The sequence below is a fragment of the Akebia trifoliata genome, chromosome 8 (assembly GCF_017979445.1).
Source record: "Akebia trifoliata isolate Shusen 1 chromosome 8, ASM1797944v1, whole genome shotgun sequence".
Classification (NCBI taxonomy): domain Eukaryota; kingdom Viridiplantae; phylum Streptophyta; class Magnoliopsida; order Ranunculales; family Lardizabalaceae; genus Akebia; species Akebia trifoliata.
The window spans coordinates 2,472,671-2,491,242 of NC_141382.1; the positions used below are offsets into that span (position 1 = coordinate 2,472,671).

The window sequence follows — 18,572 nt, forward strand, 5'->3', positions numbered from 1 at the left end:
AAGAGGTTTTCAACAAAATTTATCGTAGTTGTCAAACGCAATGGATTTTGGAAATTAAAAGAAAAAAATCAAGGATTTTTATCATGAGGTTGAAGATGTGGGTGTTTTGGTCACTTACATTAGTCTCTCGTGCAAGACGGAAATCAAGGGGGCATGCATCAATTTGAAACTCAAGAAGTATATTTTCAAAAAAAAAAAAAAAAAAAAAAAAAAGAAGGAAGAGGATACCTCCAAATTACCCTATTTCAGAAGGTCTCCGTTCCATTACTTTGTTTTAAAATTTTCCCACTCTGCAAAAGACAAAAAAGAAGAGAGCTCCGATTAACGCTCCAACTTTTACTTATAAACACATCAAACCATATATAATGTTAGAAGGATTAGTGTGTTGTAATTACAAATTCGTGTGCAAGTAGAATCTCTCAGATAGAATAAGGTGAGCTCTTTTAGAGTGGCATATATTTTCCTCCACTCTTGGGTGTGTCATACCCTAGTAAGTCTTGTGACCCGCTTATATTCATAGTTTTTCCTATCTTCAACATATCGATCTTTTCGAGTAGTTGGTCGACTAACAAGGTATCAAAGCACTAGGTTTGTGTAGGTCATGGGTTCGATTCTTTCCACCCTTATGGATGAGAGAGAGTTTTGAGTGTATATTTTCTGCCACTCTTGACTGTGTCATATCCCAATTAAATCCCATGACCCTCTTACATTTATAATTCTCCCTCTCTCCAATAGACCGGTCTTTTGAAGTATGGATTGGTAATATAATATCTCAAAAAATATTAGCACACATACATAGAGACAAGTCAAGCCCACCAAAAGATGTTAAAAAGGCTGCTTTGGGTAAGAGATCAAAGACATGGGATCACTATCAACCATCCAATTTATGATGGATCATAACTATTTGCATGAACTCAATGGGAAAATTTAAATCCATATTTTAGGTTTTGAACACTTCCCTCATTAGTTAATCTTAACTAAGACACATTCCTGAATTTATGTAATTTCATTGAATGGACTATATCAAATCTATTAGATTCATTGGGGCTTCTAATGTTATGTTGTATGTGATTTACATTTTTCATTTTTCACTCGTGTGTATTAAAATTATAACATCCCAAGCTTACAATAATGTAATATTATCTGCTTTGGGCTGAAGTCTGCACGACTTTAAAACATGTATTATGTAGATTTTGATTTGTTTCTATAGACTAGGATCTAAACGTTCTCTTGTTTGATGTGAGACTAATCACACTCCTCCTTGTCATTTCACCTTGCCAAGCAACGGCTCCACTTTGACCTCTTGGTCTTCACAATCCTTTTCACGTCAAGACAATGAAGCACCGACGAGGCCGTGACAAAAATATTATAACCGATGTATTTTTTTCTTCCCCCTTGTTTGTTATTTCATCTGAATTTGAATTTAAATTATGTAAATTGGTGAAGCAACACACCCAAAATGAATATGACACAAGAAGAAAAGTGACGGAAGAAGATCAAAAAGGTGGGTTTAGACACTTGATTTCATGAATAAACTAAACAGAATTAAAGCATTGAAATATCTTGGCTAATGAAATTCATATATTGAACCATATAGTTCAAATGGGTACTCGGATCATCGAAAGAAAACTTGTCCTTTAGAAGTATAGAAAAAAGAAATGTCATAGAGTAAAGAAACCAAGATAGCAATCTTGCTGATTCTAACAATCTCTTCCAAATATTGGAAGCTATCCTTAACCCTTAATAAGGGTCTAATTTGTTCTTTCTTGTCAGTAAATTTTCTTCATACCAAGTTCTTTTACTTTGCCTCCTTGAGAGTACTATTGAGATACTTCTGCTCTTGTTTATTACTGGTGAATTTGTGTGATTTGGGACTATGGGGCATATCTCATGAAATTATAATATTGATTATAAAATCTTCATCGACGCCCAAACATATCAAATTCATATAAAACTGAACAATTTTATCTATTTTACTTGAATCTTTCGTAAAATTCCAATTGTTTTTATTTATTTATTTGTTGAAAAAGGAATTACATATGGGATTTAATCTTAATTTAGTTCAATGTACCATTTATACTTATGCACTGAAACACGACTTCCTTGCATCGATATGTTCCACTGCTCCATCCGAAAGCTGATCCTTATTCCCCTTCACCCATCTTCTCAGCTTGTGAAATAATTTTACCTTTTTATGGCTCATCGTCGTTATGGTCATAGAAGGTACACCATTCTCGGTGACCCTTGACAAACCATCTAAGTCATATTCTGTTTGCTCTTCCTTGCCTTCCCTCATTAGCTCTTGTCCCCAGTGGATGAACTCGATTTGTATTTTTTTTGTTTTTTTGTAAGTTATGAACTTGATTGTTATTGTTGAACTTTAATTTTGAATCCCATCTCTAGTTTCTCTACCAATTCATTCTTCTCTTCTTGCAATTGATCAATAATTCTCTTTAGCTCCATAATCTCATCTTCTAATTCCTTAATCACTTGTTCCTTCTCTTCCAACTCTTCCTTACTTCTCAAAATCTCATCTTCTCTAGCTCGCAGCATCAAAGCCCATCGATGAACAACATGAGAACGCTCTCTTGTCGTTCTCAAAAGCTTCTTTACCTTCACTTGAAGTACTCCATTCTCTGATCTCGTAAACTTAAGTTGTTCAACAACTCTCAAGAATTTGACTACCATACCCTCAAACCTCCTCTTGTCCTCTTCCATGGACTCAACCATCGTACCCAAGAATTCGACATGAGCAATTTCCAATACCAACATATTCTGATACTCCATGAGAACCAACTCCCGCGCTTTCAAGTCACGAAATCGAAGAAATCTCGTCTTGAACTCCTGCTCCCTATCTTGAAGAGCACTGATCATGCACTTTAGGCCTAAAATCTCTTCTTCCAATTCAAATTTATCTCGATTTTTCAAGCTAACTAAGGAATCCATGACATGGGTATTTGAATCGGGGCCATGAAGGCCCTCTTGATCTCTAGATTCTTCTTGAGAATAAGTTTCATGTGATGAACTATTGATATCTAATTTTCTTCTACTTATGATCATAGAGTATATGAAACCAGCTAAAGAAATAGCTAAAGGGATACCAGCTTTTAGAAGGATGGGCTTCACCATTTCTGATTTTTTCCCACTACCTTCCATATTTTGAATTTTTTTATATTGATTTTGATGATCAATAACTCATCAATATACAGTTGAGATGAATTTAAGATCTTTGATTGTCTCTTTCTTTGGATTTCCTTTGCCTAGAAAAAGTGGTATTTTGCTTTTTGATGACTTATAGTTCTTTTCATTCTCCTCATAACGTTGGGAATCTGATTCTTTGTTGTTCTTGTAACAACTTTTCAAATCCCACACGTGAGGTGTTGAGGTGAAGTCTCAAGTTTTCCCTTCTCCTTAAAATAACTAATAATTTTAAATAAGACTGTTTTGGAAATTTAATATAAATATTAGTTTTAAGTGAGTAAAGCCTCATGGAAAGTTGGGCTGAAGGCCTGAAGCTCAAGTTTTCTATCCAAATTAGTAAAACAAAAATGGGCTGTTGCGAATTTAAAATCTACATGTATGGGTTATGGAAAAATGAATTAAGAAACTATAAATTGGTTAGGTCAGTAAAGCCTCAAGTTATTATTTCAAATAGTATTTGAGGTGCAGGTTTAATCCCATAAAGATGATAAATAATTTTTTCCTGTAATTTCAATGGGATGAACTGCATTGTATGATTGTTGTGGTTTGTGGAGCCTGATAGTACTGGTCAACAAGGACGTACAGTAAGTCAAGCCACACCTTCGCACCGAATGAATTCCCAAAGGTATTTTTGTAATCACAAATATTATGTATAACCATAGTTAGGTTTATTGGGGTATTTGTATCTCTCGTTTTTGGTGAAAGGAAGTAATCTGTAACTGCGAGTTTTCTCTTCACAATAGAATCGGTGTGATCCGTGGAGGTACGTCAATCTTGAGGGAATCACGTAAAGTCTTTGTGTGATTGCATCTAGTGTTTGTTTTTCGATTTATTATCTTGTTTCAATTGCAATGTTTTCTTAATATCATATGATGATATATGATAAATATCATGAATAACAATATTGAATCTATCAAATTAATTCATTGTTGAGGATTGAATATTATAGCTCATAAAAGATCTTTTATCCTGATCCAATGTTCAAGAATCCATTTTTTTTAATGAGTCATGATCCAAAACGGTGTCTTGTTCCTAAGCAATAAATGGTGTCTACATGGCACTTTTTGGTTCGAGAAAAAAATACATTGTTCTAGGTGCTATGTAGAAAATGACATGTTTAGGTGCCCGGTATGTTTTATCGTCTAATCAAAATGTGCCACATAGACATCATTTTGGATCTTGATCCTTTTTTAAATCATCTTCTTTTCAAAATGTGTGCACCACGAAAAATTTAGATAAATCCGTTCGACGGAAGACTAATGTAGTCTTCTTTTATATAGAAAGACAATAAAGCAAATTCAAATTTAAAGAAAAAAAAAAAAAAACTCGAAAAGGTAAAGAAAACAAAAAGGAAAAAACGAGACCACATGAGCCAGCTTAAGACAGAGATAATACAATGGACCACCTATTTAAGGGTGGAACTAGGATTCCCCTGTCAAAAGAGGCCCCATAAGGTTGAAGAACATGAAGATGACTGGATTTTATGGGAAAATTCAAGGATTTTTGTTAGAGGTTGAAGAAAAGGACATTTAAGGTTTTTTCTCACTATTCTATAGAGAAGACCTAAGTCAAGGTACATTGTCATCAGTTGGGGTGAAGGCAACTGCCAAAAATTTCAAAAGGGCAACAAGGGGGCAAACTCAAAATATATCAAATTATCAAGAGGACAATGTAATTTTTAAAACAAATTGTGGGGGCAAGTGCCCCCACTATAAATCCACCCATGCACCTGATCGTCAACACGAATCGGTCCATAAAATTGTAGCAGATGGAGGGTAGGGAAATCACCATGACAAGAACCTTGCCAAAATCGAATCTTATTACCTTTATCTTCCCTCTCGTTTTCCGTTTAGAAAACTCAAACTATACGATCTTCTAAGCACTACATCCATGAAATGATCTTACAAATCCACTCTCCCAAACTAAAGTTCCACTATCTTATTTAGCCTGAATCATACTCCACAGGTTATAACGTCCGAAATTAACCAAAATCTCTCCATAACCATTTATTGAACAAAATATTCATATATGAAAGTAATGAATATACCCAATCCATTATTCTTTTTAGGGCCTTAAGAGGATCAAACAATCTTCCAGCCTATCAAATGTACCTTAATATGTCCTTGTTGTTCCATAGGAAGTCATAGATTAATTTGTCAATTTATTTTTGATATATACTCCTGAATAGAAAATAAACAAAGAAAATATTTTGAATCGATAGAATACTTTTAATCAAAGTTAATTTGATTCTAAAAATAAGAATAAGAATACGAACTTCCACGATCCTAAATAACTACTAAATGTTTTTATTAGAAATCCCAAATGGCTTTATTTTGATACTTAATATCTAGAGTTAACCGGAGATAGCTTGAAGTAAATTGTCCCACCTCACGACCCAAAGCATGCGCAGACAATGGATTCATTATTGGGGGGCTTAGACCCATAGCTCAGTTGGTTTGGCACATTGCGAAGCAACTTTGAGGTCATGGGTTCAAGTCCTTTACCCATAAAAATAAATTCATTATTCGATATGGAACCAGCCCATAAACCTTATTTTTAGTGAGGTTCATGGCAAGGCTACAGACTACATATAACAGACTAAGGAGGCACCCAAGGAAACTAATATATGAATGTGAGAATATGCTTCCGTAACACAAGGTATGGTCACCAAATTGGAGACCAAATATCATTGAGCACCTGACAACAAAACTTGACAAATCACTCCTTCTCTTTTGCCCTTGAGTCGGGTTTTTTTGGGATTCAATTATTATGTAAAAAAGGAAGGAGAATAGGGGATCACCTTATCTTAATTCTCTAGAACTACTGGAAAACTTTATTGGTCTTCTGATCTATTTTTTTATTTTGATAAACGGGTATTCCTGTAGACAGTGGACCGGGCCTGTATCTGTGCTTTGCCCAGTCAATAGACCTTGATCTTGTCCAAGGACTAATCCCAGGGCACATGTAACACCCGCATATCACATGCACCAGGTAAGTGAGGGTGCACCCTCGTGGGTGATCCCTCGGGAATTAATGCTCATACTGGGTATCGAACTCATGACCTACGGGCATCAATTGCTTATCGGTCAGAGCACTGCAAAGATTTGTTCAATGCTAGATATAAATTAAAAAATCGTCTTTTTTCAAATCTAGTTTACAAAACTACATGTAATATATCTAAATAGACCTTAGAAGTAATGTATTCATTAGCTATCAAAACTCCCTTCAGGTCTCTATTTTTGGCAAAAATCCTATGCTCATGACCAATCGCAGTAGGAATAACCATATCAATTTAATTCTTGAAGCTAACATTTCATATAAGACCTTATAAACCACCCCTCCCCCTTCCTCAAGGCAGTATTCAAACAGTTTTCCAGATAATCTTTCTCTTAAAAATCTTTTACCAACAATACAAAATCATCCTCAATAATCTCCCAATAACATGTTTTGAAAAGAAAAATAAAAAATGAAAAAGGCTTAGTTATGGGTAAATGGCCTTATCACCATCGATATCCCGGATAGTTTTCCATTTCTCCCCACCACAATAATTAATTGAAAGGCTAATGAAGATATACCTCATGCTTACAATTGCCAGACTTGTTTTTCTCACTAGTGACTCTGGGAAGGAGCCCTTAATTTGCCATATCACCCATGGTTTCAAAACTTGTTTGAGACCGAGACGTATCGCCTGAGTCGTCTCAATATCGCCCAACAACAAGACGTATGGACAATAACGAGATGTCTCAAACGTATTGGAAAACTTGTCCTAGACGATTTGGTCTTGTTCACAGATGAGACGAGATGTCAAAACAAATTTTAAAACCATGATATCACCTATAATCTATCCCAATTGGGTAATTCAAAGCTGTTTGAACGATCCCAATTTTTTGGAAATCAATTAAAAACTTCTAAAAGAAGAAAATTATATATGATCATGATATCGATCGATTTTCTCATAAGGGAATTTGAGGTGGGCCTGTATGAGACAGGTTGATTTTTCCTGTATTTGTGAATGTACCTGAGCTTTTCTAATATAGACCATCATTTAAGTTGACCTCAGATTCAGTTTAGATAAGGAGAGTATCTTAGAAGGGTCACATTAAATAAAACGTGAGTTGCTATTAAAAAGTTAAAACCACCACCTTTTCTCTCCCTCTTTAGAGTGTCTTACATGAACTAAAACCCTGATCATCACGACCCAAAAAAACGGAAAAACAAAACAAAACTCTCAAACTGAGACAAATGTAACAACACTTTCTGTTAAACTAAAGGTGAGAAATCAGTTACTTAAAGATGTGCCAAACATGTTTTCTTAGCTGAAATTAGCTTGCAATGCTAGCCACCTTTATTGTTTCAAGAACCTAACCATCAGATAAGATTTGTCAAATTGGATTTGATACAATAAAAAACTTTAAAAATATGTGTGTTTTTTTACCTAAATTACCTTCTATTAATTTTCATAAACTATAAATGACATTTACACTGTTGGTCTCCTTAAATACCCCTCTTAGCCTCAACCCAAACAAAGCCAAGTGACTTGCGATAAAAAACACACAAACACACAATGGGTTTTTCAAGAGCTCTCTTGGGTACTTTTCTTCTTCTTGTTATAATCTTCTTCTATGTGGCAAATGGGCAGCCTCTTGTACCTGGACTTATCATCTTTGGAGACTCAGTTCTTGACGTTGGCAACAACAACAAACTCATTACTACTGTCAAGGCGAACTTCCCTCCTTATGGGAGAGATTTTGTTACACATACTCCAACAGGGAGATTCTGCAATGGAAAGATAGCTGCAGACTTCACTGGTACTAAAATCTTTTAAAAAAAACTCATTTTTTTTCCTTCTATTTGGTTACATCTCCATGCATACATGTGTTCTCTAATTAATGGGTTTGTGTTGTTTAATGGAGAACAGCTGAGAACCTTGGGTTCAGCTCATACCCACCTGCTTATCTTGGTGATGAAGCCAAAGGGGATAATCTCTTGATTGGTGCCAACTTTGCCTCAGCTGGTTCTGGTTATTACGAAAGAACTGCACAACTATATGTAAGTAAAACTCTCTCTCTCTCTCTCTCTCACACACACACACACACACACGCAGAAATTTATTATAGATTTTGATGCAATTTAAGCCTGGATAAATGAAGGAGATCACTTTCTTATTCCTTATGATACAACTTTGAATTCATGCGACAAAACAACTTAAATTGGTGGACAGTGGACTGTCCAGCGTTTATGTAACTCGTTAGACAGTCCAACTGAGGTCTGCAACTTGGGTGGGCTGGCCCGAGATAGACTCGGACTCAACCTGATTAACGGGCAAGCCTAGGTCGAGTTATGTAGAACATGAGTTGAGCCAGAGTTAGAATAACTCGACCTTAATTCGGGTTGAGCTCAACCCGAATCCGAGGCAATATAATAACATATAAATATTTTATACGAATTATATATTTTTGTTGTTGTTATTTTTTTAAGAATTTTGTTAATTATTTCTTATTTAAGATATAAATTTTTTCTTTATATCAATTGTATATTTGCTAATCAAAATAAAATTAGATTTATTCAACGAACTCAACCTGCCCAAGCCGTCCAAAATAATAAAACTCAAGCTAACCCAAGTTTAGAAACTCAAGCTTAGGTTGAACTTAGGCTAATGAACTTGGGCTCAAAGCTGGGGATATACATTCCAACCCGCCCAGGTTGCAACCCTGACTCAAACTCGACAATTCAACATTTTATGTTATTTTATGAATTTGAATGAAGAAAATGCCTAACAGACTTAATAGGTAGAGGGGACATTTTTTTTGGTGTTTTCATGTAAAATGCAATGTAATTAAAATGATGGTCTGTCTAGTAAGTTACTTAAACGCTAGACTGTCTAAGGTTTTAGTAAATTCTTTAAAAATTCAATATATATTTTTAGATAATTAATATAAATTTGGTCTTTTTTGATAATTTCTCATTATTTATAATGATGAAACCATATGTTAAATATTTATAAATTTAATATATTTTTATTTGACTCATGTTTATATGTCATTGACTTTATGGACATTGAAGTTGAGTTTTAGAACTTACCAAAGTGTTAAGAGTCCTGATAAAATGAGTTGCAAGGTGGCATACTCAAATGATTCCATGATGTGGACAAATCCGGGGAGCATACTCAAATGACTCCATGATGTGGACAAACTGTAGATATGTGTGTTTAGGGATACACTTTTTTATGGGGAAGTACAATTGTGTATCCCAAGGTGTTTAGATCTACGGTACCTGAACTTATAGGGGCGAAGCTAGTAAGGAGCTGGTGGGGGCAATTACCCCCATAGAACTTTGAGACACCCCAATATTTTCAACTAATTACATGCCCCATTTGTCCCACTCCCTCACCTCTCTCCCCATTTGCCCCCACAGAATTTTGAGACACCCTTATAATTTCAACTAATTACATGCTCCATTTGTCTCCACTCCCGCACCTCTTCAATTTTTTGTTGATGACATTGTTTCTTGACAGAAACTTGTCAAATATTAATTGGAAATGATCCAAATATTATTTTCTTCAACTTCTAACTAAAAACCTCTTAATTTCTCCCTAAAATCATCCATCTTCATCATACAACTAACCATAATTTGCCCCCACTATAGGAAAATCGTGGCTCTACCACTTTCTTTATCTTATTAATGTTTTATAAACTTCACCAGAATACTTTTTTAATTAGTTGGATAATTCGAATTGAACCACACATTCAAAAATACATTTAATGTCTTGGATTATAAGCCACAAATCCACCTATGGACAATTACATCACTTTCATTTTTCATTTTATTATTTTTCAAAATGCTAAATTCCAACTCCTCCCTCAAACAAACAATTGAGATAAGATGAATAACGAATATTTCTTAAAAATCAATACTAATCGCCTAGGAACCAATACAAATTTTTTTTTTCTAGGGGTACATTTTTCTTGAAAACCTATATCATCTTAACCGTCTGTTTGATGGGAGCCTCAATGTGAGGCTAAACTTTTATTTGAAAATATAAATAACATGCCTCATTTGTCCCCATAGAACTTTGAGACACCCTTATATTTTCAACAAATTACATGTCCCATTTGTCCCCACTCCCTCACCTCTTCAATTTTTTGTTGATGACATTGCTTCTTGACTAGGACCTCAAATGTTAATTGGAAATGACCTAAATATCATTTTCTTCAATTTCTAACTAAAAACCTCTTAATTTCTCCCTAAAACCATTTATCTTCACTATACAATTAACTATAATTTGCCCCCACTATAAGAAAATCCTGACTCCGCCCCTACAAACTTATCACGTCATAGTCATTTGAGTATGCCACCTGACGAGTCATATTATCTTGACTCAAGAGTTAAAAAAATGTAAATTAAATAAGATATTCCTATCTGAATCAGACTTTGGGAGGGAATGATCCTTTCGAGAGCTTTTTCTTGTGGCTTCCTATAGCCTTTTACGACGGTTGATGGCTTGCCAAATCGATGAGACAACAAAATTCAATTGTTTAAATTTCAGAGTTAAGTGGTTGTCCATTTTCAAAGCTTTCATCATACAAAAACAAATTTTGTTTTTTGAATTATTTATTTATTGTGGATTTGAACTTGGCCATGTTGTTCAGAGGATTGAGTTGTTATTTTATTTTAACGTGGCGATCTATCGGCTATGGAAAATGTGCTACAAGCTACTATAGGGAAAACACGCAAAAGGAGATCCACTCCCACTTTCAAAATCCTAGAAATCGGTTAAAATAGTAGAATAAAAATTACAAATTCTATGTGATAAAATAGGTAAATTTGACACTAAGATCTGTCGAATTTAATATTATAAAATAGTAAATTTCATGTTTGGATTGAAATTGACCCCCCCGAAGACTACCTATTTTCGAGATGCTTATTGAAATTAATAATTTAGTCTTAACTTTCAAAAGAAATATCATAATGTTCATTCTGATAATTTATCACAAAGTTATTATGTCTCGTAAGATATTAAAATACTTCATACCAAGATACGTCGTTATTTTCTGATTATAATAAATTTACTTAATTTGTCATCTTATTATTGGAAGAATTTCATTATAGATTATGAAAATTTAATTTGATTGGATTTTATGATGTTGGTTATACGTATAGGGTGCTATTTCATTGAAACGACAGCTACAGTACTTCAAGGAGTACCAAACAAAGTTGAACAATATTGCAGGGCAAACCAATGCTTCATCAATAATATCAGGTTCAATTTACTTAGTTGGTGCTGGGAGCAGTGACTTTATTCAGAACTATTACATCAATCCTATTCTCAACAGAGCCTATACACCTGATAGGTTCTCAGACGTTCTCATGCAATCCTTCTCTGATTTAATCCAGGTCTCCTCTCTCCTCTACTACACCATTAATACTCTTTGTAGACTGTATTGTTACTTTATACTACAATAATAATAGTAAAAAAAAGAAGAAAGTAGAAAAAAAAAAACGTCAGGCTCCAACTAGCTTAGTTGGTAAAGTCTTTGGGTGATCACAGACCTGGTTCAAAACTTGTCAACACCGAGTTGATGAACTCATCGAAAACAGGTTCACCAATCAAAAACAAAAATGGGCTGATTTACCAAAATTTTTGGCACCCAAGGGGTCCAACTCGCCAATCCAAAACCGATTCATGTCCCTACAGGCCATAATGGCCTTGCCACACTGGGGCAAAGTTGACAATCCTATGTATTTTACCATTTTCAGAATTCGAAAGAAGTGCACTTACATGGGAATTTTATAAAGTTTCTTACTTTAAAAAAGATTTTAAAAAAAATCTTAATTTAAAAAATAAAAATTAAAAACTTTATACTTCCTAAAAAATTTCTTTCTTTGACAGTTGCTTTCTACTTTCTACTTTCTACTTTGTATCCAAACAGAACCTTGAAACTTGACTAAGTTAATCAAGTTAGCTGGACTTTTAATTCTTTTTATTGCGATTCCAGACAAAATCAGAATGTCTTGGTATGAAGTGGCCTAAGTACTAGTTTCTCATATGATTAACCTTGAGACAAAAATTTTTGATCGACAGAATCTATATGGGTTGGGAGCGAGGAGGATCGGGGTGACGTCGTTGCCACCACTTGGATGCTTGCCGGCTGCCATCACCCTGTTTGGTGCCGGAAGCAACCAATGTGTGGGAAGATTAAACCAAGACACCGTGTCATTCAACAACAAACTAAATGACACAGCTCAAAGCTTGCAAAGTGAACGTCCTGACCTTAAATTGGTTGTCTTCGACATCTACCAGCCTCTTTATGACCTCATCACCAAGCCTTCAGATAGTGGTAAGCATGGTTTTAAATCTTGGTATCGTCCATGAACGAGACAGATAAACAAGGCATGTCACATGTGCAAAATCTTATTAGACAAACAAGAGGACTTGGACAATATTTTGAAAATCTTGGACGAGTCAGTAAAATTCATCCAAATCAACTAAGATTTTTTATATTTTAATTAAAATAATTTTTTTTTTAAATTTAAATATATATTATACAAATAAAATACGATTTTATGATTAAACATCTTCTAGCCTACTTTATTTTATAAAAAAATTAATTATAATTATTTTTATAAAATATATAAATAAATAATTGTATAACGAGTTAAATGGTTTATTTCCTCCAAGACAAGTTGTCTCATCCATGAACGAGACGAAACTTATTAGTGTATACTTCTTCATCATTTGAATGATCAAATGATGATCTTTTACAAGTTTAAGGCAAATGATGATATTTATTTTGGAGAATTGATAATGTGATATAGGGTTTTTCGAGTCAAGGAGGGCATGTTGTGGTATAGGGATACTCGAGACATCGATACTTTGCAATTCCAGGTCAGTAGGGACATGCAACAATGCTACAGAGTACGTGTTTTGGGACGGATTCCATCCAACCGAGGCCACAAACAAGGTCTTATCTGATGATCTTCTTATCCAGGGCATCTCACTCATCTCTTAAGCAACACCCTATCACACTAGATCATCTCTCTACCTCCCACTATTGTTTTATCTAATATAGATAGAGCAGAAATATATAGAAAGGTTTTGGTGGTTGAGAGCTAATTAGGTTGCTTCATCATGTAATAATGTTTGAGGGTCGCTTAGGCTTTAGCGACTTTCTATTTTGTAGACTTTAATATACTTTGGTACTTTTATGAATAAGAACTACTAAGATCTCAATGTCATTATCACTTTCAAGAAATTAAATATAAATATATTATTGTCACACCAATTTTTCAAATTTCTTATCAATAAAATCAAAAGATTTCAAAATTTTAAGAGTAAAAAAAATCCTTCTTGGACTTGATTACCATTTGGAATCGATCCATTTCAATCCGAAAAGAGTTCTTTTCAATCAATCATGTTTCAATTATTATATTACATATTTATTATATTTAAATATTTGAAATTTATCTATATGTTATATATAGGTCCGGTTCGATTGACAAAGTTAGGTAAATGTCGGGAGACAAAATTTCGTGAGGGTGATCTTTATGGTGAGGAGATCCTCCTCATGAAAATCATTCCAATCTGGCACTTTTAAGTCATATAGGACAAACGTTATATATCAAAACATTGTTCTTTATATATCAATAAATTGGATTTGATCTTATTAGTTCCTGATCCAATCGTTATCAAATCCCCAATATTCTTATCCAAAAAATAATAATTGATCCAGCGAAAATCTGATTCAATTCTTATTAGATTAATCCAAAACCGATCACAAGTATGATAACAATCTGTTTGTTGTGGGGACGTTTTGGGTGGTGGATGTAACTGTGTTTATGTGGAAAGCCTTGGAGTTTTCCAATAATGGAGGAAGATTCATTAAAACCAAGCCAACATCATGGGTACTTTATCTACAAAATTCAATAAATACTTCTTATAGTACTGATGTGTTCCCCATCTGCATCTGGGCCAGTTCTTTGATTCAGATTTGTGATTCCAAATTAAATATATTATTTAAAGATTTCCTTTTCATCATAATTATTATGGGCATTTATCAAAATTTTTTTTTTTTTTTTTTTTGGGGCAAATTGTAGGAGGATATTCCCTAAGATTTCCAAATGACATTGATATCTAAGGATTCCCCTAAAGAAAAAGACATGTTTGATTATCTAAAATCTTGTGTTGAACCCTAGGAAATTATTAGCCACAAATAATGGAGAAGAAGACAGCTATCTCCAACCTAAAAACATGTTCTTGAAATAATTCTATAAGAAAATTAATAAAATTTTATTAGCAGATTAAGAAGAAAATGAAGCACAATGAAAACGTTTCTTACAATAATTTTAATATAAACAAGACTTCTAATCTGACTTTTACCTTATATTATATTGATAAATCATCATTAGCCATCCAAAACTAAAAGAAAACGTTGTACAACAAGGACAAGATGGTTGGACTATCAAAATAAATCATTGGACTAAAAAACAACTAAAGTTTGAATCAATAATTTATATTGCCACACCAATTTTTTTTTTTTTTTTTTTTTTTTTATACTTATAGGCGCCAATATCCCAAATCAAATAATAAATCTGTGGTGTAAAAAAATAAAATAAAAGTGAGAAATGGGTATCCCAAGTCAAATATCTTTTATACTTCTTGAAAACCAAAAATCAGTTCATTCCAAAATTTTTAATCCATATAAGATAAAACAATTTAACTATGGTGTGGGGTCCTTATTAATTTGGGGGTTGCTTTTATAATTACCCTTTCAACTGAGCTAATCGGCATACAACCATCCTATGCCAGGCTACCACAGTAGCAATTTTTTTAAACAGAAACTAAGTTTTTGTTTGAATAGAAATACAATTAAAATATAAAGATGATAGTGTAGGTTAATGTGACTACCTAGTAAGATTTCAAATCTTATCAAAGGTTGTTGGGTCCATGTGAATCACCACATTGGCATTCCAACTAGGGGTGTCAATGGATAGTCGAAATCCGAATCCAAATTCGAATTCGAATTCGAAAAATCGGATATTATCCGAAAATTTCGGATATCGAATTCGGATTCGGATGTCAATTTAACATTCGAATGAGTTTCGGATACGAATTCGGATATTGCGATATCCGATTCGATAATATCCGCTCCGATAAGAATATGTATATCGTGTGTTTATGTTTTACAACAAAACTTTAACACATATATACATGGTGATTTGTATTTCTGTTTCATAACAAAACTTAACTTATAAAGTCATCTTCTCCCCAACCTCCATCTGAAATGCAGAATCAGTCGGTAATGGAGGGTATGGCCTGTGCGAGGCTGCGAGCTCCATAACCCACCGTCTTCTCCGGCCGGCGTCATCCAGGTACATACTCTCTCTCTCTCTCTCTCTCTCTCTCTCTCTCTCTCTCGGTAAAACCCATCTTCTCGACTTGTGCGAGCTCCATTACCGTCGTCTTCTCCGACCGACTAGCATCCAAGGGTATTTCCTCTATCTCTCTCTCTCTCTCTCTCAAACACAGTAAAACCCTATTTTACTCTCACACAAAGAAGAAAATCCCATTTGTAGGATTTTTGTCGGATCGGATATTATCGGATATCCGATATAATTTTCAAGTTCGGATTCAAATATTTGTTAGTGCTATCCGATCGGATTCGAATTCGAATTCGGATATCATTCTTTTTTTTCGGATTCGAATTCGGATATAGCAATATCCGATCGGATACCTATCCGTTGACAGCCCTAATTCCAACACCACAACACTCTAGATTTCATGGAAAAACTTTGATTAAAAAAAACTAAGTAAAAAATCGATCTTTTTGAATTGATCAATGGTGTTGAAAATACATTGCTACCGACCTTCCAAATTTAAAATTAAAATTTATAGTGAAAAATAAGCTCTTAAAAAAAAAAAAAAAATTACTTTTCAAATATCTTAGAATTTTGTTATGTGCAACCATGTGGCATCGACTCATGTTTTTGGTTATCACAAGACGATGGGGTTAGGAAATTTCCTTACTAACTCAGTAAGGAAAGTGTTTTTCATAACATATTTATCTTCTCCAAACTTTTCTTTGGTTAACGTCCTTTGCAGGCTACAATTTCATAGTTGTATCAGATTTAATAAATAATTTTAAAAAGTCCTAAAAAAGGAATGGGTAATTAACTTTCAAATCTTAAATTAAAATCTCAGGTGTAAAGTAATATTTTTTTATTTTATAAAAAAATATGCAAAAACTTGAGATTTACAACCATGATTTTGAAATTACCTTTGCTACTTCTTCTATATTGTGTGATTCATGAAAAGAATAAATGAATTATGATCGATTTTCTCTAGGATTTTAGTATTTATCAAAATGAGAGGTTGAAAATGATAAGAGGCTTTTTGAAATAGAAAACTCAAGACTTTCAATCTTACACTCTAAATCTGACGTCCCATACTAATTTTGATATTAGAGATTTTGATTGTTTTATTGAATTTTAATTGCAATGGTATTTTAGTCTTTTGACAATTCCTTATTGGTTTCTCGTTAAGGACAACAGTCAAGGGATCTAAGTCATTAATTTGAAAATGTGTGTGTAAGGGAGAGGGGGGAGGGTATCCCTAATATTCATCAGAAGGTAAGCGGGTATGCCAAAATCACCCCCGAGTTAATTATTTTCTAAAATTAAAAAAAATCCTTTTAATATGTTATTTTCAAATTAACATATGGGGGGGATATCCCTAAAATTCATCAAAAGGTAGGGGGGGTATGTCAAAATCACCCATGAGTTAAATTATTTTCTAAAATTAAAAAAAAAATCCTTTTAATATGTTATTTTCAAAATAAAATATGTGGGGGTGGGGTGGGGGGTATCCCTAATATTCATTAAAATGTAGGGGTATGTCAAAATCACCCTTAGTTAATTATTTTTTAAAACTAAAAAATCCTTTTAATATGTTAATTTCAAAATAAATATGTGGGGGAGTGGGGGTGGGGTATCCCTAATATTCATCAAAAGGTAGGGGGGTATGTCAAAATCACCCGAGTTAGTTATTTTCTAAAATTAAAAAAATCCTTTTAATATGTTATTTTTAAAATAAAATATGTTTAATGATAAAACATATTATAAAATTGTTTATTTGTTTGAGATAATTTCTTAAAGAATTTATGAAAAATTTAATCATGCAAAAACCCTGAAAACAATTAACGCAAGTGCCTTTGTACATGACACCTATTAGTTTATATAATTTCGTGACACACACCCGAAAAAAAAAAAACTAACCTCGACAACTAGTTGTAAGGGTGTCGGATTGTAATTTTTTTTTGAATCGTGATAAAATGACTCCCCACGTGACATACTCAATTAACCCCCTCTGACGTGACATGTGCTAGAATCGTAGATCTATACTCCTTGAAAAACACAAGTGCACTTTTTATGAGGATGTGCAATTGTGTATTACGAGGAGTGCAAATTTATAAGTCTCACGCATATAACAAAAGTTTGGGGCGGGGGGGGGGAGGAGTCAATTGAGTATGCCATGCGAGGAGAGTCATTTTATCATTACTGATTTTTTTTCTTTAAGCCAAAATGACTTTAATAAAAAAAAAAAATTGTTAGAGTTGAGATAATTTGAGTACCCCACATGACACACTCAAATGACTCTCTTAATATGCCATGTGGGGAGAGTCCTTTTATCATTACTCATTTTTTTTGTTTAAGCCAAAATGACTTTAATTTAAAAAAAAAATGTTGGAGTTTAGATAATTTGAGTACCCCACATGGCACACTCAAATGACTTTCTTAATACGATAAGTTCGAAAATCATGGATCTATATGCCCGAGATACACAACTCCCTCTGGAGACAAATTTTTATGGGGAAGTGAAGTTTTGTATCCCAAGGCATATATACCCACGGTTCTGAACTTGTCACGTCAGGAGAGTCGGTTGAGTGTGCCCCGTGGAGTACTCTGAATCGACAATTGTAAATGTTAATTAGAAATGTGAGGGCATTCTTAGTTTTCCAAACTTTAGGGGGTCAGACAAACACTTATCGTAAAGAAGAAGATCAGTAAAAGGACGTATCGCGCGCGTGGACGACAAACAGAAGACTTATTGGTACGTACGCGTGCCTGAGTTCATTAGATGGAAGGGATAAGGACCACCTTCATGATTTAGTTATAAATTCTGATAGGACCTTTTTAGTAAAATAACAACAGTTTCCTCTATTTTATTAAAACAACCTTAAACCCTCACAATTAATTTATCTATTTGTTTATTTATATTGTCAATTTGTCATTCAGATTGGACCTTTTAAATAAATAATATCGGGGTACCTTATTTTATTAAGAGAGCTACTATTGACACCCCAAATTTTACTTAT

At 33.8% G+C, this 18,572-nt stretch overlaps 2 protein-coding genes across 2 annotated transcripts; one reads left to right on the plus strand and one right to left on the minus strand.

The window, feature by feature from the left end:
* Positions 1–2,367: 2,367 nt before the first annotated feature.
* LOC147395418 (CHUP1-like protein) lies at positions 2,368–3,242 on the minus strand. Its single transcript, XM_086452484.1, has one exon. It carries the CDS (start codon positions 3,154–3,156, stop codon positions 2,368–2,370), a length of 789 nt encoding a protein of 262 aa, XP_086308610.1. The 5' UTR covers positions 3,157–3,242.
* A 4,450-nt stretch (positions 3,243–7,692) lies between these two features.
* Positions 7,693–13,437, plus strand: LOC147395419 (GDSL esterase/lipase At5g22810-like). The gene is made up of 5 exons (XM_086451560.1): positions 7,693–8,009; positions 8,120–8,250; positions 11,362–11,595; positions 12,284–12,539; positions 13,018–13,437. The coding sequence occupies exons 1-5, from the start codon at positions 7,766–7,768 to the stop codon at positions 13,209–13,211; spliced, it is 1,059 nt and encodes a 352-aa protein (XP_086307686.1). The 5' UTR covers positions 7,693–7,765; the 3' UTR covers positions 13,212–13,437.
* The last annotated feature ends 5,135 nt before the right edge of the window (positions 13,438–18,572 follow it).